The 14,866-nt window shown below is 39.5% G+C and overlaps 1 protein-coding gene across 2 annotated transcripts in view; it reads right to left on the reverse strand.

Moving 5' to 3' along the window:
* Positions 1 to 14,866, reverse strand: part of LOC124777982 (poly(A)-specific ribonuclease PARN-like) — a 269,719-nt gene that overhangs the window by 208,567 nt on the left and 46,286 nt on the right. For both annotated transcript variants that reach the window (XM_047253551.1, XM_047253550.1), the window contains exons 4-5: positions 12,333 to 12,489; positions 6,243 to 6,528 (exon numbers count right to left, since the gene is read on the reverse strand). In XM_047253551.1, coding sequence (XP_047109507.1) covers positions 6,243 to 6,528; positions 12,333 to 12,489 — 443 coding nt within the window. The remainder of the gene's footprint in view (positions 1 to 6,242; positions 6,529 to 12,332; positions 12,490 to 14,866) is intronic.

Raw genomic sequence — 14,866 nt, forward strand, 5'->3', positions numbered from 1 at the left:
CAGGACAATGTAGGTCACCATCGCCGCAAGCTAGCCGCTGGATAGGACACTTCCCAAGATGCCGATCAAGGTCTCCATCACCGTTTAAAAGCTCCAGCTGGTCACCTAGCCGCCGCAACCTGGAAAACTAAAGGGTGTGACGTTCCCTGGAGGTGAGGCCACCAAAGAGAAAAATCCTCCGCTGTCAAACACTATAAAAATGATAGGAAACTATGTCAATATCCTCATGGATGGTTGACCAGCCCAAGCTCTTGTGGACTCTGGAGCTTCATATTCAGTCATTTCGAAGAAATACCACCGCCAGTTGCAAAAAGATTTGTCGACAACAAAACATCTCTGCTGAAGGTGGCTAACGGAAAATATGTAAAACCTACAGGAAGATGTGTCATTCGTGCGGGTATAAGTGGCCATACACAGCCCTTAGAATTCATCATCTTACATGAGTGAAGTCATGACGTCATTCTCAGATGGGACATTTTGAAAGCTTCTCAGGCAATTATAGATTGTGGTCGATCAAAGGTTATGCTAGACGAGATGAGATACTGTGTGTGCAGACTGTGTGCTGGATGAAGTGGTCATTCATGCAATCAGTGCTAGGAAGACTGTTGCCGAGAACCACAGATTCTTCCACCAAGACGCATGTGCATAGCAAACGCTGAGCTGTTAATTGAAGAACAGCTGAGCATCATAGAAACCTCCCATACCAAGTCTGTGGGCAAAATTAGCACTTTCACTACGAGACACGATCTTATAGCTCAACTCTCACCAGATATTACCAAGGAACAACAGAAGAAACTACTTCAAGAGTTCTCTGAATGCTTCAATCCACTGGTGAAGAGCAAATTAGACAAACTGACGGTGAAGCACCTGATTAGCACTGGAGACCATCAACCAATAAGCCAGAGAGCATACTGTGTGTCAGCAATGGAATGTTGAATAATTCGTGACGAGATAGAGAAAATGTCATAAATGCATCATTCAGCCTTCGTAGAGCCCATGGTCGTCGCCAGCAGTTCTCATCAGGAAAAAGGATGGCAGCTGGTGCTTTTGAGTTTATTACAGGAAGCTTAATAAGATAACTGAAGCTTAATAAGATAACTAAAAAGAACATTTACCCTCTTCCACGAATTGACAATACACCAGATTGTCTGAAGGAGGCTAGGTTTTTCTCAACCATGGACATGTATTCGGGATACCGGCAAATCGAAGTAGATGAGGCTGATCATGAGAAAACGCACCAGTAACCTTTGACCGGATGATGTATAATCTTCTAAGTCACCTGAAGTGGACGATGTGTCTTGTTATTTAGATGACATTGTAGTGTTCTCAGACACATTTGATGAACATGTAAAAAGATTGAGGGCCATTCTTAAGTGTCTCCGACAAGGTGGACTGAAACTTAATCCAAGAAAGTCTCTCTTTTGAGCAAAAGAAATCAAGATACTTGGACACCTTGTGTTAAATGAAGGTGTGTGGCCAGACCCAGAAAAGGTGAGATCTATAATGGAATTTCCTATTCCAAAAAGTATTAGAGATGTGAAAAGCTTCCTTGGGTTTTGTTCTTATTACCGATGTTTTATCAAAGCCAAGCCACTCCAAGATTTGTTATCTGGGGAGGTGCTCAACAAAATTCTTTCGATGTGCTGCGAAAAGCTCAGACAACTAACCCTGTACTTGGTCTGTATGATGAGAGAGAGCACCTACAGAACAACACACAGATAGGGATCGGTGGTGTTCTGGTGCAAATTTCGGACGGAAAACAGAAGGTTATAGCCTATGCTTCTAGGACAAAACAGGTTGTATACATGGACAAGAAAAAAAATTCCCGGATTTCCCGGTTGAAAATACACTTTCTACCGGGTGAAAAAAACGTTTTCCGTGTTAAGTGACAGTATACTTTTCCTCGGCATTGTAAAACTTATCAATCCTTTGATGGTTTATGGCTTTATTCACCGACGTAGAATTTTCCAGCACTTTAGAAAATGAAACTCAGGGGGGGGGGGGGGGGGAACACATTTTGGAAAGATCTTCGATGTGCAGCAACATGTACACTGCATATTTTGGTGTTACGAAGGTATAAATTCGAATTCGACCAAACACCGCATGTTACTTTCTGAAGCATTGAAATTGAGATTGCGACATGCTTTTGTAAGCCAGTCACAGCTCATGTCACGTGATTTCGCCAGCTGATGACAGCGTAGGACACGTAATGTAGTCAGCAAATAGCAAGATCACTCTTAAGTAGCTTGAACACACAAATAAGAAAAGTTAATGGTTTAAATTAATATACATATTGTTGCTACAAGAAAAGCAGAGCTTTCACATATAATATTGGTCTACAAGATTAATAAGCTGCAAGAGAAACTAAGCTTCGACATATAATGTTGATCTTTTTTGCGGGTGTTACACTTTAAGATACATAACACTAATATGCCAGTAAAATTTTTAATAAAGACGTAAATGTCTGATCTTCTGAGCTTGAAATTTTTCTAGATGGTTGTCCCCAAAGAGTGATTTAAGAAATTCATCGTACATTCTCACATATAGTTCATCTTGCATAAAAGGAAATTTACTTTGGAAGTAACACTTTTCAAACCACCATTCGCAATATTTTCCCATCTCCTGTTAGAAATAGGCTCGTTTCAGCAGTTGCAGAGTGCCAGATAACAAGCATCACTGCGCTTGCGCAGCTACGATGACGCAGGAAGCCCGTATGTTCGTATGTGTAAAACATTAAAAGATCTTGCATTAAAACGAATCTTCTGTAAACAGCTGTCACATCATGCTCATTGGAGGCAATTTGTTGTTACGAAGCATTGTATATTCTTCCTAAAGCCTATGACACACTTTGACACTTGGTATGAGCACTGTGTTTTGTTGTTGTATATGGCGCATTTCCTTTCTGACTTACGTTTTATTTTCGTTTTTTTTTTCTCTCATTCCTGTTTTGTTACTGCAGTATTATTCTGCAGAAGTGGGATACAGTAATATTCTTTGTTAGAGTATTTCACTGAAAACTAAAACAATGAAAAATTCCCAGAATCATAAAAAATTCCCGGCTTTCTCCTGGATGAAAAAATTCTTGGGTTTTTCCCAGATCTCCTGGGTCATATACACCTTGACTTACTAAAGCAGAGAGAAACTACTTAACTACTGTGCTCTGAGCCATGTGCAAATTTCGACAGTATCTCTATGAAAGGCCATTCACAGTTGTTACAGACCATCATTCACTTTGTTGGTTGACAGGTCTTCAGGATCCAACGGGACGACTCACCAGGTGGGCACTACATCACCAAGAGTATGGCGTTAAAATAGTGGACAAAAGTGGAAGTAAACACCAAGATGCCAAATGTCTCAAGAAACCCTGTGCAAGACCATCAAGACTTTGATGAATATAGTGACTGTCCCACTGCACTCCAGGATGTCTCTCTGCTGAGCAGGAGGAGAACATCAAGATATCTCAAGTTATGCTTGCCTTAAATCAGTCAGAGGATGTGAAAGGACAATTTAAGGTAGTTAATGGATTACTTTGCAAGAAAAACTTTGATCCGTTTGGAAAGAGGTGGCTACCAGTGATTCCTAAACACATGCACTTAGATGTTCTACAGAAATTCCATAACACACCTGAGGCTGGACATTTAGGATTTATTACGACATATGATAGAATCCACAAGAGATTTTTCTGGCCCGGTTTATTTAGGAGTGTCCATCACTATATGTCACACTGTCGAGAGTGCCAGAGGAGAAAGGCAGTTCCTCAGAAACCACCTGGCTGACTCATACCAATTCCACCAGCCGAAACACCTTTCCAGCATGTCGGGATTGACCTCCTCGGATGATTTCCAACGTCTGCTAGTGGCAATAGATGGATTGTTGTTTGCACTGATCATCTGACACACTATGCCATTACAAAAGCCGGAAAAACAGCCAAAGCATCCGAGGTAGCCAAATTCATCATGGAAGACATTGTATTAAAACACCGTTCCCCAAGGTCTTTAATTACGGACTGAGGGAAAAATTTCAATCGAATGTTGTGACAGAGATAAACCGTCATGCAACATTACTCATCACATGACGAATGCGTACTATCCGCAAAGAAACGGGCTTACTGAATGCCTTAATAAGACCTTGGCCGACATGCTATCAATGTTTCTCAATGTTGAGCAGAGCAACTGGGACGAGGTGCTACCTTTCGTGACGTTTGCCTACAACACTGCCAACCAAAATGTCACAGGATTTACGTCATTTTTCCTGGTGCATGGGCGTGAGGAGACTACGATGGTGGACACTGTGTTTCCGTTACATCCTGATGACGTAGATGATGACTACATCAGCCAGGTGTTAACCAGAGCTGAGGAAGTTCGAGCTCGGCAGTTACCTCGACTCTGCATGCTGCAGACTCAAGAAAACAATCGCCGAAAGTATGACGCGAGCCACTGTCCTGTTGTCTACCAGCCTGGTGACCTCGTCTGGACCTTCACTCCTGTTCAGAAGGTTGGTCTCTCAGAGAAGCTCCTCAGACGCAACTTTGGACCTTATAAGGTTGTCAACAGTTGTCTGATGTTACTAATGAAGTTAAAGACTTCAATCCCGGCACAAGACGATGAAAGATCAGAGATACGGTCCACACCCTTCAAATGAAGCCCTATAAGGATCCTGCAACCCAGGGTAAATTCGAAGCTTCAACGACAGGAAACAAGCAGAAAGGTGACGAAAAGTGTAGCGACAAAAGAAGTTCTAAGAAGATCACTGCCAGGGTGAGAATCAGTCATCAGGAGATGGAGTGTGCAGGACCGATGACTCGTTCCCAGACTAGGGCGATGTAACAACGAGACGCTGTTCTCTTAAGGAGGGAGCAACGTCGCAGAAGAAGCTGAGTAGCACCATGGAGTAGTGTTTATGATATTAAACTGTTGCATGGAGGCTCTTGAGTTCAAAACTCACCTGGACTCTCAATTTTAATTTCTATATTCAGTTCGAGTACATTCTAGAAGTATCCACAAATGTCAAGAATCATTGTAGTGGGATGTTCTGTAGCTGTATACATACTGTACATGTTCTGGCCAGAGGCTGCTCATTCCGCCCTCTTGTACGTGCAAGTGCTAAATAAACCTTCGTTGAGTGAAGTGTTTGTCATTAATCTAATTACACCTTCTTCTACATGACAATATTATTGTTTTTGGTGTTCTGCTATGTGTGGCATCACCAACCCTGTCTTCGAGGGTAGCAAATGTGGTGGGTAGCACATGTACCATGTACAGTATGGAGACCTACATGGGATAACAATTTGCAAATTCAGCAACAGCTTTCAGCAGCAGCAGCAGGGTTCTCCTCGAAATGGTGGACAGATAGATCACCGATGTTTCGAGTAATGCTGATTTTAGGATCTGGCAACAAACCCAAGGAGACTGTTCACAAAAGTTCTCTTGGATAAATTGCTGGACTAGCACTCCATGGAGAAAGGATACTGTGGAGACATGGCTTAGACATAGCCTGAGTGGAAGTAAATGTGTAATGACAGCTTGTGAGTCATACTTCGGTAGCTCAATCGGTACGGTACTTGTCTGTGTCAGGCAAAGGTTCCAGGTTCGATTCTGCATCCAGCACACAGTTTTCATCTGCCAGGAAGTTTCTAGTTGCAGTTTATTTACATATTTGATAGTGGTATATTCAGTTATTTCCTAAATGATATCAAAATGCTACGCACACTAACTGACTGTACCAAACATTATATTAATCAACATCAAGTGATCTGTCCTTCAACCACCCTAAGAAAACACCACTTCTTAAAAGAAACAAACTCAGAATATTTATTTGTGTAGTGTTTGTCCATTGGGTGTCTTGTAGCTGGTACAAAGTTACCAATTCCATTAGGTGAATGATAAAAGTACTTTCTTCCTATTCTTTTGCCCTGACATACCTAACAACATTATTTAAGAACAAAGAGCTTATAATTTTTCTTTAAATTTGGAATTCAAAAATGATAGGATATCAAAAAAATTGTATCTTTACAATTTTAAAAATAAATAAATAAGAAAGGGAGGCAATTTTTTCCGAAGTTATAGCCTCAATGCTTCCAAACATGTCTCTTAAATAAAACAGTATTTGCTGTAACTAATCATTTAGGAGGAAATAAATTTAACAAACAAATAACTCTAGTGAGTTAATAAGTAATACATCATGTATAAATTAATATTTCATCATATGGACAGCAGCTGTTTACTTATGGAATGTTGACGCACCGACTGAGAAAGCATGCGGATAACACGACTAAATCCAACAGCAGAATCAAGATCTTGAATTTCTGCTAGTTGTAAATCTTTTAGTCTTTGCTGCTCTTCTTCATTTGTCCCGAGTCTTGAAGCAACCAGTATTCTGTCACCACCAGCAGCTTTGCGTGTCTCCAGTCGCACTCCACGGAAGCGCTCTGAGACTTCCTGGTACATCAACTTTCGTACAAAACCATTACAGCCCTCTAGAGTAAGCTCCTCTTTCCCCTCCTCCGATAGGAAATTTTTTATACGGGTGCTACAACAATCAATACAAATATCTTCAACACACATATTTCATAAATTCATAAAACTTTTTCTTATGTCACTAGTCACAATGAAACAACTCAACAGAAACTGAAACAAATATACTAAAAATTAATATTTTTTCCGATACTGTGTGTGTGTGTGTGTGTGTGTGTGTGTGTGAGAGAGAGAGAGAGAGAGAGAGAGAGAGGGGGGCATGCATTAACTCTGTACATATACAGTATATAATCTCCTTTCAAATCATAGTGCTGAAGAGTCAATTAAGCTAAAAGATGAATGAAAATCATAATATTTAGGCAATTACTACAAATTGGGATGCAGTACCTGTCCATCTGAAAGTACGTACAATCACAATCACATTCACTTCCTAACTGATGGGAAGAGTCTGGTATGGGAAGAGTCTGGTATGGGAAGAGTGGTATGGGAAGAGTCTGGTATGGGAAGAGTCTGGTATGGGAACAGTCTGGTTGGATTTTCAACATAAAAGCTACAGTTCATTTAATTCAAAGGATTTAGTACCTTTTCTTACAATAGAAAATATCAGTTGAGTAGTCACTGAAAGTTAAATGGTTTTTTTTTTTTTTTTTTTTTTTTTTTTTTTTTACATGGAAAAATGGAAATGAGCATTTGGTGTCATTGGCTGGGAGGCCCTTTGCAGGGCAGGTCCGGCCGCCTTGGTGCAGGTCTTATTACATTTGATGCCACACTGGGCGAACTGCGTGCCGGATGGGGATGAAATGATGATGAAGACAACACAACAGCCGGGAATCGAACCCGGGCCCGTAGGACGGCAATCAATCATGCTGACCACTCAGCTATCGGGGCAGACTATTTTTACATAAAGTGATAGAAGAAAACAATTGTCCCAATGATGTCAACCTATTCTGCTTACAACTGGAAAATCAGTACACAAATTTTGATGGGGGTTTCAGCATATGCAGCAACACTACTGAGAAAAGGCTTTAAGCAGCCAGCATTTTTCATAGAACTGGACAAATAGTAATTAAGAGGTAGATTTTTGAAACCTCATTCCACAATGTGTCTTTTGCAAATCATCCTTCTATGAGGGAAAATAAATCTTCTGTTTTACCACATACAAACATTTACAAAATGATGATTATTTTTGAATAGGATGGAAATCGTGCCTCATTTGCTGGATGATCTATTTCTCAAACATCTACGAAAGAAGGTCTATAGTCAAAATCATTTAAGTTCTTCCCTGATTCCAACAAATCATGTATTTTATTTTTATGTTCCTTTCTCATACTGCTATACATTGCAGTCCTTTGATTAGCACTCTCAACATTACATAAGATTTCTTTCACTGTTCCTCTTTAGTATGAGGACTATGTTATGACTGATTAACACTCTCAACTATGAAAATATCTTTTCATTGCATTATGGCCATTTTATTGTAATGTGGAAGTTTTGTCTATCAACTCACTTAACTAATTAACACTCTTACTGGGTACCTCAACTACAATGCTAGACAGGAAACAGTTTCATATCATGCCTATACAAGTAACTGAAGCATTCTCCCACAGAAATGTTTTTCCCCCCCTTCCAAGATCACTTCTCGCTCTTCACTTAAGACAGATAGACTGTACCAAGCAACACATGCCGTCAAGACCAAGTAGAATGTTGTCTATAATACAACAGAATTTTAATTCATGCACATAATAAATTTCATTTTTCAGAAGAAGAATAGCTATCACCTCACAAGGTGAACTGGTTATCTGGTCACGGCGGTAGCACCATCACGTGTAGCCTGATAAGCAGGGCAAGGAAGTAGCAGCAGCATACACTCTGGTAGTCTTACAGGAGGAGCACTGTCACACACCACACATCTTTACTCACCTCTGAATCAAGTGCCCACTTAGAACAAGAAGAGAAACAAAATGTACCATACATCTTGCCTTAGCTGCTCATGAACCTTCACTGTCAGTTTCCATAAAACTGCCTCGCCCAGTGATGTTGACATTTTCCCCAGTGGCCTCTGTTCATTTGTCATTTGCTACTTCAGTGTGGACACTATGTTCAAATCCTTGAAGAGTGATTTTGTTATATTTTTCAGTTGTCTTGGAATCAAAGTGTCTCTCCTTCAGCAGTCATCACACATTTTTGGCATGATACATAGCCTTTCAAGTCTTCTAACATCACAACACACAAAGCTAATAACACAAAAAAGCAAACTGACTACGTAGTCCCAGTTCAATTTCCAGCAACCACTTCAATTTTTTTCTGACAGAGAGGTCTGGAAGGAGGTCCACTCTGCCTATTGAGACTGAATGAAAAGCTAGCTGAACATGAAAGCACCTACTAAAGCACAGGTCACAGAAGCAGCATTGCATCGAAAGACTAGCATCAGGCAAGGTGACACATGATGTTTATTTAATAACAGCAAAATCATCAACCATTATTTTCCTGGTTTAGAGAGCAAGATGCCCGAGATATTGTGACTATGGCTCTTCTTATTTTCAAGATTCTGGACTAGTTTCATAGGTCTAGAAGTTATGGTGGCAGTAGAGAGGGAACCATTTTCTGACAAAATTTTGTCAGTAAAATGAAGTGGAGAAGCTGCTTTTAATTAATTAGAAAAGTTTGGTCTTCATTGTGGACAAAGTTCAAAACCATTGTACAATATGCATTACATGAGTATGTGCCAAGCAAGATCATAAAGAGATGGAAAAGAGCCACTGTGGTACAACAACCGAGTTAGAAAACTGCTGCAGAAGCAAAGGGAACTTCACAGCAAAACTGCCTTGCAGACAAACAAAAATTACGCGAAGCGAAATGTAGTGTGAGGAGGGCTATGCGAGAGGCGTTCAATGAATTCGAAAGTAAAGTTCTATGTACTGACTAGGCAGAAAATCCTAAGAAATTTTGGTCTTATATCAAAGCAGTAGGTGGATCAAAACAAAATTTTCAGACACTCTGTGACCAAAATGGTACTGAAACAGAGGATGACAGACTAAAGGCCGAAATACTAAATGTCTTTTTCCAAAGCTGATCCACAGAGGAAGACTGTACTGTATTTCCTTCTCTAGATTGTCGCACATATGAAGAAATGGTAGACATCGAAATAGATGACAGAAAGATAGAAAAACAATTAAAATCGCTCAAAAGAGGAAAGGCCTCTGGACCTGATGGGATACCAGTTTGATTTTACACAGAGTGCGCGAAGGAACTTGCCCCTCTTCTTGCAGCGATGTACCGTAGGTCTCTAGAAGAGCGTAGCATTCCAAAGGATTGGAAAAGGGTACAGGTCATCCCCGTTTTCAAGAAGGGACGTTAAACAGATGTGCAGAACTATAGACCTATATCTGTAACGTCGATCAGTTGTAGAATTTTGGAACATGTATTATGTTCGAGTATAATGACTTTTCTAGAAACTAGAAATCTACTCTGTAGGAATCAGCATGGGTTTCAAAAATGACAATCGTGTGAAACCCAGCTCGTGCTATTCGTCCACGAGACTCAGAGGGCCATAGACACGGGTTCCCAGGTAGATGCCGTGCTTCTTGACTTCCGCAAGGTGTTTGATACAGTTCCCCACAGTCGTTTATTGAACAAAGTAAGAGCATATGGACTATCAGACCAATTGTGTGATTGGATTGAACAGTTCCTAGATAACAGAACACAGAATGTCATTCTCAATGGAGAGAAGTCTTCCGAAGTAAGATTGATTTCAGGTGTGCTGCAGGGGAGTGTCTTAGGACTGTTGCTATTCACAATATACATAAATGACCTTGTGGATGACATCGGAAGTTCACTGAGGCTTTTTGCGGATGATGCTGTGGTATATCAAGAGGTTGTAACAATGGAAAATTGTACTGAAATGCAGGAGGATCTGCAACGAACTGACACATGGTGCAGGGAATGGCAACTGAATCTCAATGTAGACAAGCTACAATATAGCAGGTCAGCAACTGGAAGCAGTTAATTCCATAAATTATCTGGGAGTAGGCATTAGGAGTGATTTAAAGTGGAATGACCATATAAAATTTATCTTCAGTAAAGCAGATGCCAGACTGAGATTCATTGGAAGAATCCTAAAGAAATGCAATCCGAAAACAAAGGAAGTAGGTTACAGTACACTTGTTCGCCCACTGCTTGAATACTACTCACCGGTGTGGGATCCGTACCAGATAGGGTTGATAGAAGAGATAGAGAAGATCCAACGGAGAGCAGCGCGCCTCGTTACAGGATCATTTAGTAATCGCAAAAGCTTTACGGAGATGATAGATAAACTCCAGTGGAAGACTCACCGAGGAGTGAAGCAGTGTATTGCTCCCTCCTACGTACATCTCGCGAAGAGACCATGAGGATAAAATCAGAGAGATTAGAGCCCACACAGAGGCATACCGACAATCTTTCTTTCCACGAACAATACGAGACTGGAATAGAAGGGAAAAGCGATAGAGGTACTCAAAGTACCCTCCGCCACACACCGTCAGGTGGCTTGCGGAGTATGGATGTAGATGTCTCTATGTAGTACCATCCCCCCACCCCACCCAACCACTTTTACATGTTAGTTCATGAGGAGTCACAGAGGGGAAGTGACCACAAAACAAAAATCTGTATTCATAACAATGAAACACTGCCTGGCACTATTGTTTCAAAATACTTGCTGGACATTGTCACTTTACAACAATTATTCACAGTGAAGTACGTATGAAACACAAATAAACCACTGGTCACTTTAACTTTTTTACTTTATTTCTTGTACAAAATCTAATTACTAAACTCTTTTTATAAGTATGTTCTCTTGTTCACTTATAATGACTCATTCATTCAGATATGGTTTAGACTGACATTACAGAGATGGAGCAGTTTCTCTGCTTGCCTGGAAGTCGAGTTCAAGAAGTTTTTGCAAAGACAGCTTTCTTTGGATTATCAATATCGCAGAAACTCGCATTTTACTTGTTGTTTTGGGACATGTACTCAAATCCTGCTCCATTCAGTATAATATTCCTTTCTGAATAGTTTTCACACCATTCATTTACTTAAATTTTGCTTGCAAACATTTGCTTTTATCTTCTGTGGCGGTCTTTTGGTACTATCACACCTTTCTCGTCTTCACTGACAGTAAAACAATGGTGCCAACAGCAAGTTGTCACGGCTTTCTGCACAGGTATTTTCCACAATCACTTTCATGATCACTTTTCATGCTCGTGCTGCAAGATAACAGCACATGTTACTTTGAATTGCAACATGACTGTTTCTAGTCATGTGGCCAAGTTAGTTCCCATTATGGTCAGATTATCAGTTCACCTTGCTGAGTAATGCATGAACATAATACGTGATTCATTTTAAAATTTGTGGTACAAGACTCAATGATTTTTAGTACAATAAAAGTATGTGGATGCAAATTGAAACAAGGCAATAATATTTTAAGAAGAAGATGGCAAAATTCTAGTCTGCAGCTGCACTACTGCTGCCTGGACAGAGAGCTGGAAACACGGCAGTGGTTGATGAGGAGGTAAATATAACGGTGTCAGTTTGAGACTAACTGCAGTAAGATCAGGACAAAAGTTGAAACTTTTAAGTTTAACTGTAGCCATGATGGATTCTTCCTTAGTGAGCCCAATGGCTCAAAGAAGTCTACTGCTGAAATCTATAACTATAATCCAAATTAATAATATAATTTACTGAACAGGAAAATGTAATTTCTCCAAAATTGGATTGAGTATTCACGACAGTTTCTCCACTTATTGGTGTCACACCATAATTCTGTTTGTATAGTACTACTCTGTATATTCTATTTTCAGCTAAATAAAAATTAATTTAACTAACCACATATCTTCTATGAATTCCGCTTTATCTGCAGGTACTGGAATTACATCATTTGCATCACCATTGCTGCAATTCTTTGCAGAACTACTAGCTTTGTGTTTTTCCTCTAATTTCTCCCTCAGTCTTTTCTCTTCATCCTGTCTGAGGTATGGAATACCTGTAAAATAATGAAACTATGTTTTATATTGCCTAACTAGTATTCAGATCATTCACAGTGTACACGTGTTATTACAACAGCAGAAAATGTCCAGCACGCTTCAACTGATGTCAGGAAATCTGAGAATGTGCGAAGCGTTAGGAAGAAGAAATTGCCATTGCTACATAGTGGCCATGGATGAGGTGTAAGGCCTCAGTTACAGGAAAGTTTAGAGGCTGCGTACCTGTGTTCAAACCAAATGTGGAGCCAAGTCAAGTGATGGAGGGCTTAGGGATGTTACATCAGAATTTTTCATAAGAGGACCCTGTACTAATAGTGGGCGGGGCACGAAACAGTTAGCTTCCCTGACTAGTGGCACCAACATACACTTCACTGAACTGTTGTAGTGTCACAATCAGCCACATCTTAATGAACCTATGACGTGGATTAATTTCAGATCAATAAAGGCCCCGATGGAGTCAACTTTACCCATGTTGCTCTGGTGCCTGTCGGGAGTATCATGCAGCATAGCCTGCACCTAAACAGGATGTGAAATCATCCAGAAATTTTAGGAAATGACACCCTTAATCATGCAAATACTCGAAATTTTGGGTAGTGTAAATTTACCTAGATATATTCACATTTCCAAAATGTAAATGTTTCAGGTCAATTACTTTTTCACTTATGATAAAAAGAAGTTGCATAGATTCAGGAATTCAGGCTTTCATAGACAAGCTCCTTTATAATTTAAAAATGCAGTAGTTCCTACAGTGGAACCTTGAATTTTTTTTAAGTTAAAGAGGAAGGTTTATATTTTTATAGTTGTGCTTCTAGTAGTGAATAACCATCATCTACATCTCAGAAAAAAATAGTAAATAATTTCTTTTAAAGAAAATCCAGGCATGGACATTATAATTTATTTAAGGTATTGGCCCTCATAGATACCTCTGAAAAATTTACAATATTATTATAAATATTCCATTATGTCACACAAAAAGAATCAGTTTGTAGAAATAATAGGAAGTGTGAAAAAAACATTACTGTAAAAGAAATACTGAAGTTGCTAATTCATGACTACCATGTCACCACTAAACTGCTGAAGTTGGCTACACTGGATTTCCCTAGGAACAAATCATATCTGAGAACACTCTTTTATTGCCACTACATGTACTGCATCATCCAGTTCCTTTGTTTTGAGTCATGTGTTCACTGAGCATGCAGTTCTGACCCCTTGTACTGAGTTGTACCGAGAGTCAATTATTGGTTAAAAATTCAACTGTTGCAATTTTAAACTATTCATTCCAAAACAAAAGTAAGTCCCCTAATGTTACAATGTTAATGTAAAATACTTCTGTAATGAGACAATGGGATATAATGATTTTTCATTATTTAATTACTTTTTAGGTTACACCAATCATCTTTTGAATTATTTATGACAAATATTGGTTTTATGACTGAAGCAGTATGGAAAGTGCAAGTAGGCAGTGTTTTCTTGGACAGTATCTGCAAGATATATGTGATAACGCCCTGACTTGTGTGAATGAAGTGACCAATGAAGAACAAGAATTTTTGGTTTGGTGAAAGCAACAGTCATTCATACTGTGACTTAAGTGTTTCATATGTGTGTGTGTGTGTGTGTGTGTGTTAAACACAAAGACAGGTACCTGTGCAGATTCTCTCTACATAAGAAAATTTGCTGTGATCCCTTCAAGTGCCATAAACGATCTGTTTCATCTGGATTGCGTGAAATTAGTTTAGAAAAGGTAAAGACCTTCAAAATGAGAAGCCTTAGCATTATTCCTGGGAAGAAAATGTGCCCAACCTGTATCAAACTTATTAACGAAAAATAAGCAAGTGACAACTCATCACCAGACTATATAAATGTCAGAAATGTGAAGGTGCAGACTCCTGAAAAATCTATGCTAATACTAGCTTAACTAGCTTAGGAATATCTCCTGCAAAGCTGCATTCAGCTGCTCGGCATAGTCGGTATGCAGCGGCCAAACGAAAATTGGAATCAGCAGCTGGGGCTCTGAGAACTAAAATTTCAAACTGAGCTGGCTGCTGATACAAGCACTATCCCTGACAGTGATTTAATAGAACTGGAAGAAAAGGCAAAACATCATGATGAACTCATGGACAAAATCAAACAGAAATTTGAATATGCAAATAATTGTGAAAAAATTCAATTACTTACTCATGTGCTGCCAACTTGGTCTCGACAGAAAGTCAGTTCCAAATTTCAGGTTTCTGAATATTTGGTACGAAAAGCAAGAGCTCTTTTAATAGAGAAGTGTATTTTATCAATGGCTGAGCAGAAAAGAGGAAAGACGTTGCCGCATCATACAGTTCAAAAAGTTGAAGAGTTTTTATTTGGATGACGAAAACACAATAATAA

Source organism: Schistocerca piceifrons, chromosome 2, assembly GCF_021461385.2.
Source record: "Schistocerca piceifrons isolate TAMUIC-IGC-003096 chromosome 2, iqSchPice1.1, whole genome shotgun sequence".
NCBI lineage: Eukaryota > Metazoa > Arthropoda > Insecta > Orthoptera > Acrididae > Schistocerca > Schistocerca piceifrons.